This window comes from Panonychus citri, unplaced genomic scaffold (genome assembly GCF_014898815.1).
Source record: "Panonychus citri isolate SS breed McGregor unplaced genomic scaffold, ASM1489881v1 Contig00047, whole genome shotgun sequence".
Taxonomy (NCBI): Eukaryota; Metazoa; Arthropoda; class Arachnida; order Trombidiformes; family Tetranychidae; genus Panonychus; species Panonychus citri.
Genome location: NW_026515452.1, coordinates 54,787 through 77,174, shown reverse-complemented (window position 1 = coordinate 77,174; position 22,388 = coordinate 54,787). Strand labels below are relative to the sequence as shown.

General features: G+C 33.9%; 5 protein-coding genes across 8 annotated transcripts; 2 read left to right on the top strand and 3 right to left on the bottom strand.

Moving 5' to 3' along the window:
* Nucleotides 1-335: 335 nt before the first annotated feature.
* Nucleotides 336-4,763, top strand: LOC128398216 (putative uncharacterized protein DDB_G0286901; the record flags this gene model as incomplete). Its single annotated transcript, XM_053359047.1, is given in 4 exon segments — nt 336-1,127; nt 1,188-1,242; nt 1,245-1,652; nt 1,749-4,763. Coding segments are annotated over 4 exon segments (4,104 nt in total), but the record flags the coding sequence as incomplete, so codon positions are not given.
* A 2,906-nt stretch (nt 4,764-7,669) lies between these two features.
* Nucleotides 7,670-10,199, top strand: LOC128398214 (GATA zinc finger domain-containing protein 10-like). Of its 4 annotated transcripts, none has more exons than XM_053359045.1 (4): nt 7,670-7,972; nt 8,339-8,422; nt 8,588-9,238; nt 9,438-10,199. In XM_053359045.1, exons 2-4 carry the CDS (start codon nt 8,347-8,349, stop codon nt 9,857-9,859), a joined length of 1,149 nt encoding a protein of 382 aa, XP_053215020.1. In that variant the 5' UTR covers nt 7,670-7,972; nt 8,339-8,346; the 3' UTR covers nt 9,860-10,199. The 4 variants fall into 4 exon arrangements, with proteins under 4 accessions (XP_053215020.1, XP_053215018.1, XP_053215019.1 ...); XM_053359043.1 differs by having other exon boundaries at nt 8,585-9,238; XM_053359044.1 differs by having other exon boundaries at nt 8,295-8,422.
* Nucleotides 10,200-14,341: 4,142 nt separating this feature from the next.
* LOC128398213 (pneumococcal serine-rich repeat protein-like) lies at nt 14,342-17,688 on the bottom strand. Its single transcript, XM_053359041.1, has one exon. It carries the CDS (start codon nt 17,305-17,307, stop codon nt 14,803-14,805), a length of 2,505 nt encoding a protein of 834 aa, XP_053215016.1. The 5' UTR covers nt 17,308-17,688; the 3' UTR covers nt 14,342-14,802.
* Nucleotides 17,688-22,314, bottom strand: LOC128398212 (uncharacterized). The gene is made up of 2 exons (XM_053359039.1): nt 21,635-22,314; nt 17,688-21,559 (listed from the first exon to the last, which is right to left on the bottom strand). The coding sequence occupies exon 2, from the start codon at nt 20,925-20,927 to the stop codon at nt 17,691-17,693; it is 3,237 nt and encodes a 1,078-aa protein (XP_053215014.1). The 5' UTR covers nt 20,928-21,559; nt 21,635-22,314; the 3' UTR covers nt 17,688-17,690.
* On the bottom strand, nt 21,034-21,712 carry LOC128398223 (osteocalcin 2-like). The gene is made up of 3 exons (XM_053359053.1): nt 21,635-21,712; nt 21,107-21,559; nt 21,034-21,042 (listed from the first exon to the last, which is right to left on the bottom strand). Exons 1-3 carry the CDS (start codon nt 21,710-21,712, stop codon nt 21,034-21,036), a joined length of 540 nt encoding a protein of 179 aa, XP_053215028.1.
* Nucleotides 22,315-22,388: the final 74 nt, after the last annotated feature.

The following is a 22,388-nucleotide window of genomic DNA, read 5'->3' as shown; positions in this document are numbered from 1 at the left end:
AACCGATTTAACAGCAATTAAAGTGTTTATCTAATTCTCATCCTATTGGATCTAATGTTGAAGGTTCTATTTTTTTCTCAGATTTGGTTACCAATAAAATTGGATTGTTTACCTTTTTAATTGTTGAATTTACAATTAAAACCAATAGAAGTATCGATTCTCAATTTAATTATTATTCTAAATTGGAACGACAACAACACAACAATTCACAATTGAACAGTTTTCTTCATCATCCCAAGTTTAGTTCAACAATAGAAATATATTTTCTTCACAATCTTATCTAAATTTAATCCGGTTAATTTAATCCAACTAATCTCATCAAGAAACACCCTTAATCGTTTGGCCAATGTTACCAATCAATTGAAATGGTCGCTGATTCCGATAATCATCAAATTAATGGTGAACCAATGACCATGACAATTAATCATTCCAATCGGGAGATGACCATGTTTATGAATAATATGGATGGTCATCATTATGAGAACCTAAATGTTTATCATTCTAATCATCAGAATAATCATCAAATTACCAATGGTAAAAGTGTAAATTCATATCTATCCAAGGATCGATCTAATTCCGCTAATAGTTATTCATTGGAATCAAATTCGAGTGGTAGTAATACAAAGGAATCTTCATCCTCACCTCTATCTGGTGGTGGTTCTAATGGTGGAAGTTGTGGTGATGATACACACGGAGATGAATTACAATATGGACCTGGAATTGTGGACAAATTGAGATCGAAATTTTTACAATACAGTCTACAAACATCTACTAGAACCAATGGTTACCACCGGTCAGTTGTTAAAAGATGTTCTTCTCTTGAAAATTTGGCCGATAGAGATTCACCTTCATCTTCACCCTTATTCCACCATAGTACTTGTAATGGTAACAATTATGGCCTTCGTAAAGGTCCTAATTATGTTAAATACCATCAACATAATCATTTAACAAGCAATAATAATAATAATAATAACAATAATCATCATCGAAACAATCACAATAACAACACTACCAATAATCAAATTAATCATAATCATAATCATAATCATTACTCTTCACAATCTAATCATACCAAAGGTAATAATCACAATGGTGTTGATTCTGGTATAGACTTAAATGGAAGTGCTGTTGTAATTGGTAGTCCTGATGGTGGTCTTGGTGTTGGTGTTGGTGTTGGTGAGAGTGAGAGTGAGGGTGTTGGTATAATTAATAATAATATTAACAAAGGATCAATTAATGGAAAACATTTCAATCATCATCTTCTACTCCAACACCAACCATAGCACCAGAGAAACGAAACTCTTGTTGCCTCATAGGTTCCCGGACGATAAATGGTTTTACATCATCGTCATCATCATCATCATCATCATCATCCTCTTCTTCATCCTCTTCATCTTCAGGGAGAAATTATAGAAAACATGAACAACAGCCAATTAAAAATAATCATTACCATCATTTAAATCAACATTCATCCATCTATCATAACCACAATCATCGATATAATTGTGATGGACTATTGAAAAGAGCCCAAAGCGTTGAGACTCTCCTATTAGAATCAAGGAACTCAACTAAATCAACAACTTCTAATTCTAATTCTACTTCATCAGCTTCCACTTTCACTGATTGTAATAATATTAATTATAATAATTCAACCACCACCACCACATCTAAATCGACATCCACATCCACATCCCCCACCACTACTACTTCTACCATTTCTTCAACAACAATAGTTGGTGCTAATTGTTATAATTCAAATCTAAATTCAACTCGACTAACTTCACCTACTTGTAATTTAAACTCTACTTCTACTTTTTCGTCCAACATTTCAGGATCTGAAAACTGTGAACCTTTACCATTACCATTAACAGTTTCGTCGACTAATCAACAACAATCAAGATTTCAGTCAACCAATAATAATAATCGAGCCAGTGTTAATTCACCACCACCACCACAAACAACAACAACAACAACAACAATACCAAGTAACAAGGTTAACAGTGTCTCTCAAGTTAATAATCACCTTGTGATCAAGCAACAAGATTTTCTTGATACTGTTGCCACCAACACTCATACCAGCATCTACAATACATGTAAGAAAATGTCCTCGGAGGATACCAATACTATCGTTGTTGATAGTTTACCACCACCAAGTGAAATGAAACACAAATCTTCAACACCATCAACCTTAACCTTAGATAAAAAAATGATCGCTGATATAACAACAGTAAACAACAACAATAGTGATCAAGTTAATCATGGACCCCGGAAATTGGCTCAAGATGAATTACCCAAACCGGATACAGTTAAAAATTGTAAGAAAATATTTGAAACTAATTCAGTTTCACCAACACCTTTAACTGGACCATTGTCACCATCATCATCATCTAATCAACCAACAACACCACCAACTAATGATAACAGTTCAAGTAACATAAACCACAACAACAACAACAACAATAATGATAACCATTCAAATTGTTCACCAAATGAAAGTGATTCCCGCAATAATAATGGTACACAAGCTTATCGTAAAGGTGGAATCTATGGTTCATCTAATAGTGCCATTCGTCGTAAGCCTCCAGTTTTGAGTAGCATCGAGAAAAAGATCACAGTTAATAAAGTAACGATTAATAATAATCATAACACCGCCAACAACAATAATCATAATAGTAACAACAATCGATTGATTAACAATTCAGGAACAAGCTCTTCACCAACATCTCCAGCACTTCCACCAAAACCACCTTTCCTGATCACCAAGAAATCACCTTTAAACGTTGAATTAAACCATGTGAATGTTAACAATTATTCAAGTGCCATAAAGCCAATCGGTAAATTGTCACCAAATGAATCAAATAAGAATAAAATTAACAGTGGAAAATCATCATCAACAATCAATGGATCTAAAGATTCAACAACTCACAATAATAATTCATCAAAAAGTTTGGTTAACAAAAGTAAACCTTCATTGCCATCACAATTAACACTTAAGCCAAAGTTAATTAACTCTAAATCAGATGAATCATCGCCACCTTCATCTCGATCATCTTCCTCATCTTCACCATTGTTATTATCACCATCATCTTCATCATTTGTCCCACCGTCACCTTTAATTTCAAATGGTTCAAAAAAGTGTATCAATGGTGATGATTTAAATTCAACAACAATTAAAAGTAATGATGGTGATACAATTGATGGTTGCCCATTGATTTCAAGTCAACAATTAAAATCAACAAAAATGTCTACAATTAATCAACCATATTCACCATCTCTCGATGAGGAAATAGATAAATCTTTAATCAATAATCACAAGATTAACTCGGATCAAAGATCAACATCAACAGTGTCAACAACAACCAGCTCAATGATAACCAATAAACCAATTGCCAATATTAAACCAATACAATTAGATTTAAATGAAGATCATCATAATCGTTGGAAATCAACAATTAATAACAGCAAATGCGATGAAAAATCAACTGAGAAAGTTTTTCCACCATTGAATGTGACCAACACTCTCAATAGTAATAATCATAATTTAATTACTAAGGATCAAACAAATAATGATTTTAATTGCCTTCCCAGTGAAACTAAGTTAACTTCATCATCACCAACAGCAACAACCATTACAAGTGAATCAACTAATCACCATAATAACAATAACAATAATACTAATAAGGATAGGAATAAAATTAATCACTCTATCAATAATAGTAAACCAATTTCTAATAATAAAAGGGTTGAAATTGTTGAGAAGACCATTAATAATACACCAATGATTAACAAAGAAAATCCAACCAATGGACCAATTAAATCTCGTTGTTATCCCTCATCATCATCATCATCATCATCATCTCCACCAACGATAACATCAACAGTCACATCTAAACCTCAACCATCATCGGGAACCACAATGATTTTTGATTTTCGAGGTAAAAATGTTAAGGCCAATGTGGCCGTTCATAGTCCACCTTTTTCCGTGGTTCGTCCTCCATCATCATCATCAAGTATCGGTGGTCGATCTGATGATAATGAAGATGATTACAATTACACCGGATCAACGGAAGTACCAAAGCCCAGTGGAATCACATTTAAGGGTGAAAATATAATCATCGACGGTGGATCAATGTTAATCAAACGTAATAAGAAGTTAACAATTTCGTTTGATGATAAGGCTACATCGACATTTGAATATCCATCGGAAGCATCATTCATTGAAGAATCCATGACAATCAATTTTGGATCTAATTGCCAACAATTAACTAATCCAGATGAATCTGTGATACAACAATCAACCAATGGATCAAGTCTTAAAAACAATACAACCTTAGGAGGAGCTTTTTCAGGCGGATTGGCTTCATACAAACCAACATTTCTATCAAGTGAATCCACTTCATTTCAATTGGGTGTTTCCAGGGTAATTAAAGGTGAAAGTGATAATATTAAATCATCAAATAGTGATTTAATTAATGATGATGAATCTAATCAATCAGCTGATCAAGATGATACATCATTTGGTATGATTAAACCAGCTGAGCCAAGTGAGACAACATCATGGTCAACATCATCAACAGCACTTGATTTGTTATTTTAATTGGGTCAAAATTAACTAATTGTGCAAATTAAACTTTATTGATGATGATAATGATTAGTGAATTAAGTTAATCAGCAAACCATGAGAAAGAGGAAATGATTAAGAGAGAGGAAAGTAAAAAGAAACCTTTTAAATTGTTTAACAACAACAACAAAAAGAGACCAAATTAATTTATTGTGAGAATCAATTTGGATAATGATGATCAAATTATTGATGGTGATTCTTTAAAATCCCTATGAGTTAAAGAGAAAGAGTATAAATATCATCATGAATTGGAAATAATTGATCAATGAATTTGCGATTGCGATGATTATAGAGAAATCAAAATGAACCAACAACAATCATAAAGGAATGAGTGTTAATTGTGATAAGAGTAACACCCGAAAATAGAAACATCATGAAGCAGATAAAATGATTTGAATCCGTTCAAAGGAAACGGATGATAAATCCTCTTGTTATAATTACCCTTTAGCTGATGTGATGATGTGGATGATAATGGTGATGAGGTAACATGAAGCGCTTTATGGAATCAGATCCGAGATCTGGAGAGAGACGGAAGATGATTAATGTAGAGACGAATGAAAAAAGAAGCTGGTTTGACGAGAAAGGAGAAAGATGATGTTTGGCCTTACAAGCGAATCGGCAACAATTAATGATAAACTTTTGCAAGAATCAACTCCATCGTTTAAATTGTTTTCCATCAACAGTCATCAACCTAAAGTTATTTGTTGTTATTGTGATAAGTTGATGGCGGAAGAAGAATAGAAAAGAATCAGCATTTTCACCATCAGTTGAACAATTTAAAAATATTCTTTTCTACAAAAAGAAGAGAAAAACTCTTCTGGTCAACAAGATTCTAAAGTAAAAGCAACAACAAAGGAAAATTGTGCTCACTGTGATTCTTTAGAACTTTTATCTGGCGGTTGTTCTAATGGTGGAAGTTGTGGTGATGATACACACGGAGATGAATTACAATATGGACCTGGAATTGTGGACAAATTGAGATCGAAATTTTTACAATACAGTCTACAAACATCTACTCGAACCAATGGTTACCACCGGTCAGTTGTTAAAAGATGTTCTTCTCTGGAAAATTTGGCCGATAGAGATTCACCTTCATCTTCACCCTTATTCCACCATAGTACTTGTAATGGTAACAATTATGGCCTTCGTAAAGGTCCTAATTATGTTAAATACCATCAACATAATCATTTAACAAGCAATAATAATAATAATAATAATAATAATCATCATCGAAACAATCACAATAACAACACTACCAATAATCAAATTAATCATAATCATAATCATAATCATTACTCTTCACAATCTAATCATACCAAAGGTAATAATCACAATGGTGTTGATTCTGGTATAGACTTAAATGGAAGTGCTGTTGTAATTGGTAGTCCTGATGGTGGTCTTGGTGTTGGTGTTGGTGTTGGTGAGAGTGAGAGTGAGGGTGTTGGTATAATTAATAATAATATTAACAAAGGATCAATTAATGGGAAAACATTTCAATCATCATCTTCTACTCCAACACCAACCATAGCACCAGAGAAACGAAACTCTTGTTGCCTCATAGGTTCCCGGACGATAAATGGTTTTACATCATCGTCATCATCATCATCATCATCATCCTCTTCTTCATCCTCTTCATCTTCAGGGAGAAATTATAGAAAACATGAACAACAGCCAATTAAAAATAATCATTACCATCATTTAAATCAACATTCATCCATCTATCATAACCACAATCATCGATATAATTGTGATGGACTATTGAAAAGAGCCCAAAGCGTTGAGACTCTCCTATTAGAATCAAGGAACTCAACTAAATCAACAACTTCTACTTCTAATTCTAATTCTACTTCATCAGCTTCCACTTTCACTGATTGTAATAATATTAATTATAATAATTCAACCACCACCACCACATCTAAATCGACATCCACATCCACATCCCCCACCACTACTACTTCTACCATTTCTTCAACAACAATAGTTGGTGCTAATTGTTATAATTCAAATCTAAATTCAACTCGACTAACTTCACCTACTTGTAATTTAAACTCTACTTCTACTTTTTCGTCCAACATTTCAGGATCTGAAAACTGTGAACCTTTACCATTACCATTAACAGTTTCGTCGACTAATCAACAACAATCAAGATTTCAGTCAACCAATAATAATAATCGAGCCAGTGTTAATTCACCACCACCACCACAAACAACAACAACACCAATACCAAGTAACAAGGTTAACAGTGTCTCTTAAATTTGTTATCACCTTGTGATCAAGATTTTCACGAAACTTGTCCGACTTTCAATTCCAAACGGCAAGAACATTAAACTCCGATACCTTCGTCAGAAAGTATAAAGAGATTCGGTCCAACATAAGATTTTATATAAAATATGAAATTCGTTGATTAATTGGAGTGGTGATCGCTCATGAAAACAGGAGAGATTGACAAGGATATCCTGTTCTTTTGACAACAAAGATCAACCTTTCGAAGGTCGGATAATTTGTATTCGTCAGATTATCTCAAACAAGGTCTAATAAGGAAATTAGATTCTTGGACACAACCAACAGTTGACCAAGGGAGCTCTTTACTGCACTTCAATCCAATTGTAAATGGATCAATTTATTCCCAAACTTATCCTAAATTGTAAAACAAAAACCAATCAATTGGTCAAAAAAAAATGATGTAAAAATAATGAATGTTACTTATGAAACAATTGTAAACTATTATATATATTATATATTCAATGAATCAACTCACTTTTCACCTTTGGTTTATATCATGACCTCTCGAAAGCACCATTTGAGAGGTGCTTAGTCATGTAGAGATGACCTTTAGGGTCACAGCTGAGCTGGAATAAACTTGCTCTTGAAAACAATTTTTACATTAATAATTAGTTTCAACGAATCCGATTTGCTATTAATCGAGAAAAATTTTCCACAACAAATATCGATTTAGAAATTGATCATCATTGGTCGATCGTTTCGATTGATCGACCAAAATGTTCGATTTTCTATTCTCTCAACCAATAAATCGAGTGTGAAATCGATACTTGAGTAAACTCTAATTAGTTTAATTTTGTGTCTATTCAAAGATGAAATTAATATAATTAATTTCAATTGGGTTCTAATTATTTTTACCTTTAATCAATTAACCCTTTGTGTTGCATTTATCCAGTTCTCAGTCAGAGGTTCGATTGGTTCCCTATGAGGTGAAATTCGCTTTAAGAAATCATCTAAAATTTTCTCTTCTCTTTCTTCTGATTTTGCTTTGCCAAGAATCATTTTCTTATCTCAAGTTGAGCTTTTTTGTTATTGTTGAGACGAATTCACATTTTCCTTTTTTTTCCTCTGGTAAGTAAAATTTTATTTTCTATTTAATTGCTGATTTGCTTTATTTTTCTATTTCTTTGGAAATTTTCCTTCATGTTTGTGCTTTTCTCATGTTAACCATTTCCACCTTAATTCTCAAAATAAGTGGTAAAGGTAAGAGGTGAGCGAATTTGATTCTTCTGCTTGAAAATCATCTGTTTTTTAGTATGCGCATAGAATTGGGTTGATTCTTTTCATCTTTTTCTCTCTCCTTTTCTACCATCAAGGTTGAATATTCACAAACTTTTCTCAACACCCTGTATTTACCTTTCTGACCTCTTCCACATTCACTTCTCATTTTCAGCTCTTTTTCTCTTTTCATTTGCAATTATTCATCAATTTTTCAAGAGACAATTATGGTCGTCTGCAAATACTATCAAACTGGCTTCTGTAGATTCGGTGATCGATGTCGATTTGAGCATGTTGATCGGGGTAAGTTGAAAGTTTTCTTTGAGAAAATGACCTTTCCCTTTCTCTTTTGGATCTTACCCTTTTTTTTTAATGTTGCTCTCACATCTTTATTTCGTTAATCACCTGATCAAATAAATCATTTCCCATTTAAATGGAAATTTTCTCTTTTATTGTTCTATTCAGTAGATTATCCAAACAATCAAAATCAACGGTATCCTGAACAGTATGTAAACCGATTCCCAGGGTCAACTTATATCAATAACCCGGTTGCTACTGTGGTTACCGGAATCGGATCGGGTTATAACCAACGAGGTCCAATGGTTGCTCTTAAAAAGCCTGACCAATATCATTATGTTGCTTCGGTGTATGATAGGCAATTTCAGCCAAATTGTGGACAATCATTTAACCATCAAAGTAGACCACAACATGGTCATACTGGACACTCAGGAAATGGTGGTGCCAATACCAATAATGGTACAAATGGTTTAGCTCATCAAAGCCATCATCCTCATCAACAGCAACATGGTATCATACCTGTTCAATATTGGCAAGTTCAACAACAGCAACAACAGCAGCAGCAAGTTCAACAACAACAACGTCACCATCAACATCAACAACAGCAGCAACAACAACAAAGGCATCAACAAATGCAATCTGCATCCCTGCATCATCATCATCAGTCTCACTCGAGCAATCAAAGGCAAACCCAAGTAGGTCATCATGGTCAAGGTCAAAGCGGAGGACATCCTGGCCCCTCTGGATCAGGAGTCCAACACCACCAACAATCAGCTGGATTTAGCTTCAATCAAAAGCTTAAAGAGATTGAGTCCAGTCAAAGTAAGAGATTTTTCCTTAATCCTACACCTTAATCGAAAATTTTTTAAGAATCGAAAGCTTTTAAAACTCAATTCATCTTTTAATCCTCTCTCTATCTCTCTCCTTCATCATCATCATCATCATCTCTCTCTCTCTCTCTCTCTCTCTCTTCTTTCTTTCTTTCTTTCTTTCTTTCTTTCTTTCTTTCTTCACCCTTTAGAGCCTCAAGCTGGGTTTAGTTTCAATCGGACTCTTCAGCAAATTCATCAACAATATCAGCCCCATTTAGCTCAACAGGCTCAAAATCAATACTATCTAACCCCAACGCCTATGTTAACTGTTCCTGTTCAAACACCTTATTACGGAGTAACTATGCCTATGCCAATGGCTGCTAATCAATTAGCACCGATGTTTCCCTCAATGTTGCCAACCAATAATGGAGATCCAAAAATGATCACCTCATATTTACCTCAACAACAATCAACCCAAGGCAAGATCTCAATGAATCTCTCCGATGATGATAGTGGTATTTATAGCATAATGAGCTCTCTCACTCCCGAAGAACTGAATCAATATAAGGCTGATAAATTTACATTTCCTCATATTCCAATCAACCCTCCACCAAAGGAACTTTGCCTTTGAAGTTGACACCAACATTCCTAGTCAAATACAATTGATTAAATCAAATGTGAAAACAAATTTCTTTTCTCAAACAAAATAGGAAAATTCAAAATTTACAATTGATACCATTTTTAGTAGTTAAACTAATTTATAAAATGGAAAATCTTTGATCTCTTTTCTTCTATTTCTTATGCTCTCTCTCTCTCTCAATTTCTCTTTTTCTGTAATGTTGAATTCCCAATGTTTTCATTCGTGAGATTGTTCCGAGGAAAATGCTTTTCTCGCCCTATTTTTAGCGAATGAGTTCTTAATTCTGTCTTTTAATTCCAGGAGATAATAAACTTGTTCCCCTCAAGAAAAACCATCTACCTGACAATCAACCATTTCTTTTCTCATTCTATTGAGCAATTTATTTTTCTTTCCATTTAGTTGATCAAATTAACACAATTGATTCGATTTTAATGTTAACCATATTCTCACTTAGAAAATGGTTTAATTGTTAATCGACAATTAAACCAACACACACATACACATCATCAAATTGTTTGCTACTATTTAGATTGAAAGAATTGATTTTGATTAAAATTTTCTTATTATCATGTCGTTGAGTTACTCTAAATATGATTACTTATTATTATTAACTATTAATACAAATAAAACAATTTGTTACAATTAACTTTTCATCTTTTCAATTGAAAAATTTGCTATCAATGAGATGATAAACCTTTTCTATCAACAATGAACAAAAGTTTCCCGAATAAAACAATTAACTTGATTACCATTATCTCTATTTAATGTTGATTGTTAATTGTGAACAGGTCAAGTTTGATTGTTAACTCTTCTTCAACTGCAGTTAGCTTTTCACAAATTAACGTTAATTTTTACAATAGTTATAATTTTCTGCTTAATTGTATTGTAACTAATTCACTGAATGGTAACCTACAAAAAAAAGAGATGAAAAAGAATCAAAATTAATTGTAACAATTGAGAATCAGTAACATTACCATTTCAGTCTAATGAATAATCTCCGTATCAATCTAAACCTTTTTCGTATCACAATTGGATTTATCTTGATTACGAAGGCGTAGGCTGATTAAATTAGTAGTCGTACTTTAATTGTCCACAATTAATTTAGTTTAAATCATTGGAAAGGTAAACACTTTTACCATCATCAAGTATCTCAGGTAAAAACCATAAAGGAGATTAATGATGTTCACTTTGATTGGAATAATTTTCTCATCACTTTTGAAGTTTTTTTTTGCTCAATTAAATTAAATCATTTCCATCTTAATCCATATCATGGTGAGGATGATCCGCCATCAACAATTTAATCACAACCACTTAACAATTTAATTAATTTCAAATGGCAAGTGAAAGTGATTACAAAATCCTAATATGGTTTAGGAGATTTACTTTTAAAGGTAAACAACAAATTAACTTCAATTGATTGCAGTTAAATCATAATCAGTAGAGGTCACCCGATAGAGAGACTATCATCTAATCAAGAGATTTCATCTAATTAACAATTAGAATGTAAATTAAAATCTTAATCATTAAGGGTTCGTCTACACACCTAATCTTGTGAAGAGACAAAAATATTTTCCGATTAAAAAGTTAACCCATTTCTTAATCAATCGTTTTAATTTTAATCATTTCTGTTTTTACCTTTCACAATTATTAGTATTGTTTGTTAATTGTTCACCACACCTTTTTAATTAGCTGTTAATCATGTTCTTATAAGTGGGTTAATCAAATATATTAGTTGACCAGTTGATTGAAAATGAATGAAATGTTTGTAAGTTTATTTTTTGTTTTCTATTCACAAACTGAATCAATTTTTTTTAATTGTATTTTCTTAATTCCCTTTTTAACACCACAATTAAGATACAATTAGTTAATCATCATCTTTAAAATGATTTAAAGGTGAGTAATCCTGATGGAGATTAGTAATTAATATACTTAATTATAACAAGTTATCGGTTTGTTTTCATTCAGATTGATGATTTGATTTTCTGATTTCTTTCATTAGCAATTTAGTTTTGATTGTTTTCTTAATTGTTTCATTTAATTAGAATCATTAGATATTTAGTATATCCACTAATTGTTTTTTTCTTTTCTCAATAACTTTGATAATATTTTTCTCCCATTGGTTAGCTTATTTCAACCAATTTTCAATTCACGGCGAAACAATCAGTTAATTAACAATCGGATGTGAGATTTTCTATTAATAATTTACAATTAATAATGGAAACTAACCAGAGGATGGATACAATTAGGATTCGTAATCAGAATCTACAGTTAGTTGGGGAAAACACTATTAATTGTAAGCTGAACAACAACATGGTAACGACCTGATCATCATCCATGTTAATTGTTACAATGGATTAATTTTTGTTTCCTGTGTACATGATCAATGGATTATCGTAAATTGTTACTTGTAGATTATAATCAAAAAGATGAAGATAATCAAAACCAAATGATCCCAAGTAAAGAGTAATGAAACTGATTGCTCTTTGATCCGATGTAATAGTCGATTGATTAGATGGAAGATCGTTAATTGTGTTTACGTTTAAATAGCAAAAAGATTCAACTTTTCAAAGGTTTAGATAATTTTGATGTTGGAAACTAATTCCAACTTAATTGTTTGACTTTAGTTTTATTTCATATTCTTTGCTTTCTTATTGTTTATGGTAGTTAACATAATTATGATTCTGTTGTTTTCCCGTGATGTTTTTCATGATGCTGAAGATGATGATGGTATAATTAGCAACTTTTCCCAAGGAAAAACTAATTCATCGGTATGAGAATTGACCTTAAATGTCGGGCTACTTGTTAAATGGTCAAAAGCCGAAAGTTTCTTCCTTGATTGGGCTCAACTTTTCTGTTACGATCACTGTAATAATCACTGGGATGATGATGATAATCATAATAACGGTTCTTAACTGTGACATCTCGTAATTGTTATTGTTCAAATTTCCAGGTTACTTGGGAAAGAATGAGAGATAAAAAGATCGCACGGAAAATATTCTCGTGCTGAGGGTTAACAATGATGTAAGAAAACACGCTAGCCATTGATGGACAATTCTTATCACCTTAATTCTTATTCATTCATCTTGAAATTACTCATTTACTCTCTCTCTCTCTCTCTCTCTCTCTGGTACAGGTCATTGCATGTATTTTGAATGACTGACAATTCCCATCAGCATCTATTTCCTCCGATATCAGGCCAAGTTAACTGATCAAGTCTGACGATTCAATTGAATAATAGTTCTCACCTTTTTATCATCATTTTCACTCTCAATCTCATGTTCATCTTTTTTGTTCACAATCAAAACTGAATTTGGAAATAATTTCTATCCTGATGCCGCCGAACTTTTTTTTTTACTCTTACCTGTACTTTTCTTTCAATCTCTTTCTCTATTGTTGATGATTAAATTTGAATTCTTATATGAAATAGTCAATTCAAACATTGAAAAAAGTCCGTATTCGTCTATTGTTATAATTATCAGTTCGTTAACATCTTCATCTTCTCATGACTAACAACTAATCGTTTTGGTTTCTTTTGTTGATCCTGGTTCCACTTATGAACTTTGACATGACCGAAAAGTAAACCGAAATATACAAATGATCACGAAACTATTAATTCTTTATTGTTATCATCAAGATTATTTAAATATCTCATTTTCACCGAAAATCTTAATCATTGCTAACCAATTGATTCAATTGTTCCGTGTAACTTTAATTTCTGATTGATTTTCAGTCCATTTCTTTAATCGTCCCACCAACTATTCAAATTAGATGTTAATTGTAAAGTATTTTTAACAATTTAACTAATTACCGACACTCTTCACCTTCAGTTCCAATCATAATCACTGGTTAATTTGATCAAACTTCAAAAGTTTTCAATTAAATCGCCCGAATTTAGGTTAACCTTTACAATTAAATCGACGAAGAAATTTTTTCTTTTCTAGGTCAATGGTCTTTTCTAATGGTCATTTAATTGTTGGTCAATACTTGGAAAGCCAATGACCTAAGGATCAAGATGATTACTATGATAGAAACTTGTTAAACTAGTTAACTCAAAGACTCTCATCTTTGCCTTAGGGCATTTATCATATTTTTCATTTTACTTTTTCAGAATTTCAATAATATGATATCCGAGCATTTAATTAAAATCAACTGAATTGAACTGAATTATCAAGAAATTGATTCAACATCTAATTGTTGGATCAACAACATCGATTAGAATTACAAATCCCAATGATTACAATCAACAATTAAGCAGTAATTAACTATTATTATTATTATTAGAGAATTGTAAATGAAAAATTCACTTGTAATCATTTAATTATCACTGGTATCATTTTAGAAGTAAATTAATTGCTCCCAGATTATTGAACATCCAATAACAATTAGATTTACTAATCACTCATTTTCCAGGAACAAAATCATTGATTCCATTGATTGTGATCAATTGATGTAAGAATTTATTTATTATCATGATTAACAAAGAGAGAAAAAAATTATTCGTTTATTATCAACAATTAACAACAATCCAGCCTTTTGACTGTTGGGCTTAAATCATAACAATTAACAAACAGAATTATTTTCAATCAAACTTACAATTTCCCAGCGGGACTAAATTAAATGAGTCTGAATGTTATTAACAACCAGTTCCTAAATCAAATTAACATTGATTAACATTAAAATTGAATGTTTTTTATTATTTCCAATCTTAATTGTTCAACGATTAACTTTAATCACCATGAATTTGGAATCAACATTTAATCAGATTTTTAATGTTTATTTATGTTTCCATTATATGGTTAGAATATGATTAATATAATTTGATTGTTTCGTTTCAATTTTGTATTTTAAATTGTTCGGGAATTTTTTTTCTCTTTTTCTTTCAATAGGTTGACCATTGGAGTTTTCCAATTAGAGTTAATTGTTATTATCGATTATCATCCGATAATATCACTGACCACACTTTCCACTCCTGATGTGATCTCTTCCAAAAGTCCAGTTCCATGTTCCATGAATTCATCATGTTCGATGAGACTTAGAATTAGCCTTTGAACTGAATCAATTTCCTCGGCTGTTGATTGTTCATTGTGCGATTGTTGTAATTGAACCGCTTTCAAAATCATTTGTAATTTAATTGCTTGTTGAATTTCTGGTGGCTGAATAATCATTATTCTGTATATTCTTTGTAGCTGTTCAATTGTGCTCGATTGTGATATTTCTCGTCTTAATTGTAAAATTATCAAGTCTTCTGTTTGATCGCCAGTTAATTGTTGATTGGTTACTTTTAATTGATTTCGTAAAGCATTTAGTAGATTCATCAAGGATTGACTGGTTCGATGGTGAGTCGTGGCTTGACCTTCATGCGCTGATTTGATTCGATATTTAGCCTCAGCTGATGATGAACTTTCTAATTGTTGATTATTTAATTTCTTTTCAAGTGCTAAAGTTTCATCTTGTTCTGATTGTTTGCTATTTATTTTTGATTTTGATGATTCAATTGCTTGAGGTTGATCTGCAGTTAGAACTGATTGGATTTGAGATGAAGACGAGGATGAGGATGAGCTCGAACTTGTTGATTCTGATTGAGATAAATTCACTTGTTTTTGATCCTGTGATCTTCGTTGAGCTGCTTGAGACGAGGAATCATCCTGGTTACCTTGAACATTTACCTTTGGAGATGAAGCTGATCGAGAGGGATTGAATGGACTTTGTCCAAATGTTTCCAATTGTTTTCGTTGGTTATTAGTCGATTGTGATTCCCCTGAAGATGCGAACTGTCCTTTTAAGATTTGACTCAAAGTTAATGGACTTTGAAGTGATTCTGAGTGAGATGCAGCTGAAGACGGCGAATCTTGAGATGATGATATTGCAGAAGAAGGTGTTTGTTGTTGATTTATATCGAATTTATCAAGTAGTACAGCAGAAGACGACGATGCTGATGCGTCTTTTTGAGCAAAGATTAATGGTGTCAATCCAACTTCTGCACTAGAAGATGCAGTTGATTGCGCTTTTTTCAAAAGTTCGGAGTATTCAAGAGCAGCGAGAAATTGTGCTTGATTAGTGCTCAATCTCTCAGCTGATTCAGGTAATGAAACTGATTCTCTCCAAAACGGAAATTGTGATTCAGCTTTAGACGAAGAGGATGCGGCTGCTGACGACGACGCTTTAGAAGATAATAACTCTTTCTGAGGCCAATTGTTAGGCGAATCAAAAGTTACATCTGATTCTGATTTCGCGGATGCTGATGCAGAAGATGCCGAAGAATAACTAGTAAATGGCTGCTGATTATTGGGTATATTCCCCATTCCATTTTGGTTGGACATTTTATTTTGGAAATTCTGAGCTAATGCTTGAGCCGCGAGTTCTTGTTGTTGGTCGTAACTCAATACTCCAACTGAAGCTGCAGCTGATGCCGATGATGAAGATGAGTCTTTTAATACTTTTCCAAATGGAGTATCCATCTCAGCTTCTAAAGAAGCGGATGCGGATGCAGATGACGACGATTTAGAAGATATTAACTCTTTTTGAGGCCAATTGGTTGGTGAATCAAAAGTTACACCTGATTCTGATGTCGAAGATGCTGATGCAGAAGAGGACGAATATATCGCGGATTGTTGGTCGGTATTTGGTTTATTCCATTGGTTTGATTGTTCTTTTTGTAAATTCTGAGCTAATGCTCGAGCTGCAAGTTCTTGTTGGTCGTAGTTCAATACTCCAACTGAAGATTCAGCTGATGCCGATGATGAGGAAGAGTCTTTCAATACTTTTCCAAATGGAGTATCTATCTCAGCTTCTGAAGAAGCGGATGCGGACGCAGATGACGATGATCTAGTCGATAATAATTCCTTCTCAGGCCATTGTTGTGAGAGATTTACAGTTTCTTTTGTATCTGAAGAGGCTGCAGCAGAAGAAGCCGTCTTAACGGATTCTTGCACGACTAAAGATTTGGGTAAGATTAATTCAGAACTTGATGAAGAGGATGCAGATGACGTCGATTTAGAAGATGATGATTCTTTCTGTGGCCAATTGGTAGGTGAATCAAAAATTACATCCGATTCTGATTTAGAAGACGCTGAAGCAGAAGAAGCCGAGTAAATAGCTGATTGTTCTTTTTGTAAATTTTGAGTTAATTCTTGAGCTGCAAGTTCTTGTTGCTGATCGTAATTCGATGTCTTAGCTGAAGAATCAACTGAAGCTGATGATGCGGATGAATCTTTGAATGCTTTTCCATACTGAGTGTCATCTTGTGCTTCTGACAAAGAGGATGTAGACGCAGCCGACGATGATCTAGTTGATAATAATTCCTTCTCAGGCCATTGTTGTGAGAGATTTACTGTTTCCTTACTATCTGAAGATGTTGTAGCAGAAGACGCTGAATAAATAGTTGATTGTTGCTCGTTATTTGGTTTACTCCATTGATTTGATTGTTCTTTTTGTAACATCTGAGCTAATGCTTGAATTGCGAACTCTTGTCGTTGATCGTAACTCAATACTCCGGCTGAAGATGCACCTGATCCAAATGATGAGGCTTCCAATGCTTTTCCAAACTGACTATCAACTTCAGCTTCTAACTTAGATGATGCGGACGCAGCCGACGACGATCTAGAAGACGCTAACACCTTTTTAGGCCATTGTTGTGAGAGATTTACTGTTTCCTTACTATCTGAAGATGTTGTAGCAGAAGAATCAGATTTAATTGATTCTTTCAGGACGGATGATTCAGGGAAGATTAGTTCAGAATTAGATGAAGAGGACGAGGACGCAGATGATGATGATTTAGAAGATAATAACTCTTTCTGAGGCCAATTGTTAGGCGAATCAAAAGTTACATCTGATTCTGATTTCGCGGATGCTGATGCAGAAGATGCCGAAGAATAACTAGTAAATGGCTGCTGATTATTGGGTATATTCCCATTCCATTTTGGTTGGACATTTTATTTTGGAAATTCTGAGCTAATGCTTGAGCCGCGAGTTCTTGTTGTTGGTCGTAACTCAATACTCCAACTGAAGATGCAGCTGATGCCGATGATGAAGATGAGTCTTTTAATACTTTTCCAAATGGAGTATCCATCTCAGCTTCTAAAGAAGCGGATGCGGATGCAGATGACGACGATTTAGAAGATATTAACTCTTTTTGAGGCCAATTGGTTGGTGAATCAAAAGTTACACCTGATTCTGATGTCGAAGATGCTGATGCAGAAGAGGACGAATATATCGCGGATTGTTGGTCGGTATTTGGTTTATTCCATTGGTTTGATTGTTCTTTTTGTAAATTCTGAGCTAATGCTCGAGCTGCAAGTTCTTGTTGGTCGTAGTTCAATACTCCAACTGAAGATTCAGCTGATGCCGATGATGAGGAAGAGTCTTTTAATACTTTTCCAAATGGAGTATCTATCTCAGCTTCTGAAGAAGCGGATGCGGATGCAGATGAAGACGATTTAGAAGATATTAACTCTTTTTGCGGCCAATTGAATGGTGAATCAAAAGTTGCACCTGATTGTGATGTCGAAGATGCTGATGCAGAAGATGACGAACTCATAGCGGATTGTTGGTCGATATTTGGTTTATTCCATTGGTTTGATTGTTCTTTTTGTAAATTCTGAGCTAATGCTCGAGCTGCAAGTTCTTGTTGTTGGTCGTAACTGAATGTAATGGTTGAGGAAGGAACGGATATCGACGGAGAAACTTGTTCTCGTGAAAACTCCAAATTGACTTTTTGATCATTAACTTGGCCTTCGTTAGGTACATTATGATAGAATTCAAGTTTAGGTATCACAATGTTCGGATTAACATAATCAGATTCTTTTTTATATTCTGTTCCATCTGGAGGTCTTTTCATTCGTATTTGAGTAACTCGAGAAGTTATCGATGGACTCGAAACTTCCGATGAACTTGGTGTCGGGGAAATTCGTTCCGTTATTTGTGATGGTTTAGTGTCGATATGAGAAGATGGAGATGCTGTTATTGTGATTTTAGATGTTTCAGGTTTGTTAGTTGATTCTGACGGAGCTTTCGTAACTTTAACGGAGATCTGTGTCTCTTGTGTTGGTTCAGTTGTCGGTGAAGATACTGATGAGATGATTGGAGGCAATTGTTTAGTATGAGTTTCTGATGATGAAGAGGCAGAGGGAGATTGGAATGAAGATGTCAATGAATTTGAATGAGGTACTGGTGATGCTTTTGTCTCAAGGGTTGACTGAGGTGATGGTTTCGTAGTCAAGGTTACTTTAGGAGACACAGATGAGGCCGTCGAAGGCAATTGTTTAGTCTGAGTTACTAATGACGACGACGAAGGTTTATCAAAGGAAGATTCTAATGTTGCTCTTGGAGAGAATGATAAGCTTATGGAAGAAGCCTCGTTCGAAGGTTCAGTCGCTGTTGAGGAAGAAAATCCGGATGAAGGAGATAAAGAAGGAAATTCAGTTTCATCTGACACAAGTTCCGAAAGAGGTTCAGTGTTTGGAGAAGCTTTTGATATAGTAGAAGATGAAAGAGTTGATGATTCTTGTGAAGGAACATTTATTTTAGAAGATTCTATTGAAGAAGAGGATGAAGAATATTTTGATTGTTCTTTTTGTAACATCTGAGCTAATGCTTGAATTGCGATCTCTTGTCGTTGATCGTAACTCAATGTAATGGTTGAGGAAGGAGTAGATATCGACGGAGAAACTTGTTCTTCTGAAAACTCCAAATTGACTTTTTGATTATTAACTTGGCCTTCGTTAGGTACATTATGATAGAATTCGAGTTTAGGTATTACAATATTCGGATTAACATAATCTGATTCTTTTTTATATTCTGTTCCATCTGGGGGTCTTTTCATTCGTATTTGAGTAACTCGAGAAGTTATCGATGGCGAGGAAAAGTCCGGTGCACTTGATGTCGGGGAAATTTGTTCCGTTGTTTTTGATGGTTTAGTTGTCGGTGAAGACAAGGATGAGACCGTCGAAGGTAATTGTTTAGTATGAGTTTCTGGTGATGAAGAGGGAGATTGGAATGATGATGTTAATGAATCTGAATGAGACACTGGTGATACTTTTGCTGTCAAAGTTACTAGAGGAGACGAATAAGGTTTCGTAAGAGTTACTGAAGATAAAGATGAAGATACCGAATCGTGTGTAACTGATTTTTGTTGCTTATTAGATGTAGTCTGTTGATCTGCTTGGGCTGAAGTCCACACTCCATTTTGGCTTGACTGTTTACTCTGTGAAATCTGAGCTGATACTAAAGCTGCGAGTTCTTGTTGTTGATCGTAACTCAAAGTCTTAGCCTGGGATCCAGTTGATATCGATGAAGAAACTGTGGCCTTCCAAGATGGAAATTCATGTTCCTCTGATCGGGTTGATGGCGAAGATTTTGAAGAGGAAGCTTTTTCTGTCGATAAAGATATTGGCACAATTATTTCCTCTTCTGATTTAGAAGATGAACTTTGGGTATTCAAAGTATTTCCTTGAGTTTTGATTGTTAATGTTGGGGAAATTCGTTCCGTTATTTGTGATGGTTTAGTGTCGATATGAGAAGATGGAGATGCTGTTATTGTGATTTTGGATTTTTCAGGTTTGTTAGTTGATTCTGACGGAGCTTTCGTAACTTTAACGGAGATCTGTGTCTCTTGTGTTGGTTCAGTTGTCGGTGAAGATACTGATGAGATGATTGGAGGCAATTGTTTAGTATGAGTTTCTGATGATGAAGAGGCAGAGGGAGATTGGAATGAAGATGTCAATGAATTTGAATGAGGTACTGGTGATGCTTTTGTCTCAAGGGTTGACTGAGGTGATGGTTTCGTAGTCAAGGTTACTTTAGGAGACACAGATGAGGCCGTCGAAGGCAATTGTTTAGTCTGAGTTACTAATGACGACGACGAAGGTTTATCAAAGGAAGATTCTAATGTTGCTCTTGGAGAGAATGATAAGCTTATGGAAGGCGAGGGGTTCGAAGGCGAAGTTACTGGTGAGGCGGAATGAGACGGAATTGTGGATGTTTTGTAAGAGGAAGATGGAGTTTTCGAAGATGCGACAGATTCAGATGCTTTCACAGACACCGATTGTTGTTGCTTACTCATCGCATCAGCCAATTCACGAACAAACTGTTCTTGTTGGTTGTTCGCTGTGGAAGCTGACGATGTTGACGAAAAGTTGATGCTTTCGTAGTTGGAAACTGAGGTATATTCACTTGAGCTTTCAACGAAGAGGGCGAAGAAGATTCTTTATGAGAAAAAGATTTCGGGAGAGTAACTTTTACCTCTGGTTCTGCAGATGCTTCAGAAGAAGAAGATTCAGAACTGGAAGATTCTTTCATGGATAAAGATTCTGGTGAGAATAGTTTAACTTGTGATTCGGAGGAAGAAGATGTTGCGGAAGAAGAGGACGAAGAAGAATAGAAAGTTGCTTGTTGCTGAATTTTCGGTAAATTCCATTGAGCTGATTGTGCTTTTTGTAGCATTTTATTCAATTCAAAAGCTGCGACCTCTTGTAGGTCAACACTCGAACCTCGAGCTGATGATGAGGCCGAAGAAGAGGTCGATTCTTTCCATGGTGCAAATTGTTGTTCAATCGCTTCGACGATTGATGATGAGGATAATCCTTGATTCGGAAAAGACACTGGCACATTTACTTCCACCTCTGATGTCGACGATGAATCGGCAGGTCGGTTGACCAGAATACCGAAAGGGTTAGTTAGCAAATTGTTGTTTCCCTTTCAAAAAGAAATTACAAATGATTGATTAGTGGAAATGGAAAAATTTCATTTTAATTATCAATTGATTTTTACCCGATTTTCGATTGATGAAACAATTGGATTGAGTCCAGTTAATTGTTGACCAAACCCATTGGTCCATTGTTGATTCATTGCTAATGACTGAGTTGGATTCCATAATTGTTGTTGATTTGTGTTAATTTTTGATTCAATTTTTGATTCTATTGAATCAATTGCTGTCTTGATTTTTTTCCTGGTTTACGACATTTACGAGCTGATTGTGATTGATTAATTAGGCAACAAACAATTAAGAAAAACAATAAGATGAAAATTTTATCATTCATATTAATTTGATTCAATTGTGAATAGATTTAGACACTTTTAGAAAAAAAGATTGACAATTAACTTTAATTGCTGTGACTAAATGAACCATTTAGTTTATGAGGAACAAAAATTGAAAATTAATTGGCTTTGGTCAATTTAATTGTAACTGATCAATTTGTAACAATCAGATTTACCAATTGGCCATCAATTTATTTTATTAATTAATCAAATTTGACATCGATAGTCAACAATTTAGAGACAATCTTAATCAATCTGATTCTATCCAATTGTTATTGTTGAAAATTGAAGCAATTAAAAAAACTTTGGATAAACTTAATCAGTGGGTTAACTAACAATTTAACTCTGGTTTTTAATTTAAATTATAAATTATAAAAAACAATGAAAGCAATTAAAACGCTAAATTGTCAGATCATAAATCACAATCACTCAATTGATTAGCATAAATTGTAAAATGTCAATTGTTTTGTAAATCACAATTAACTGT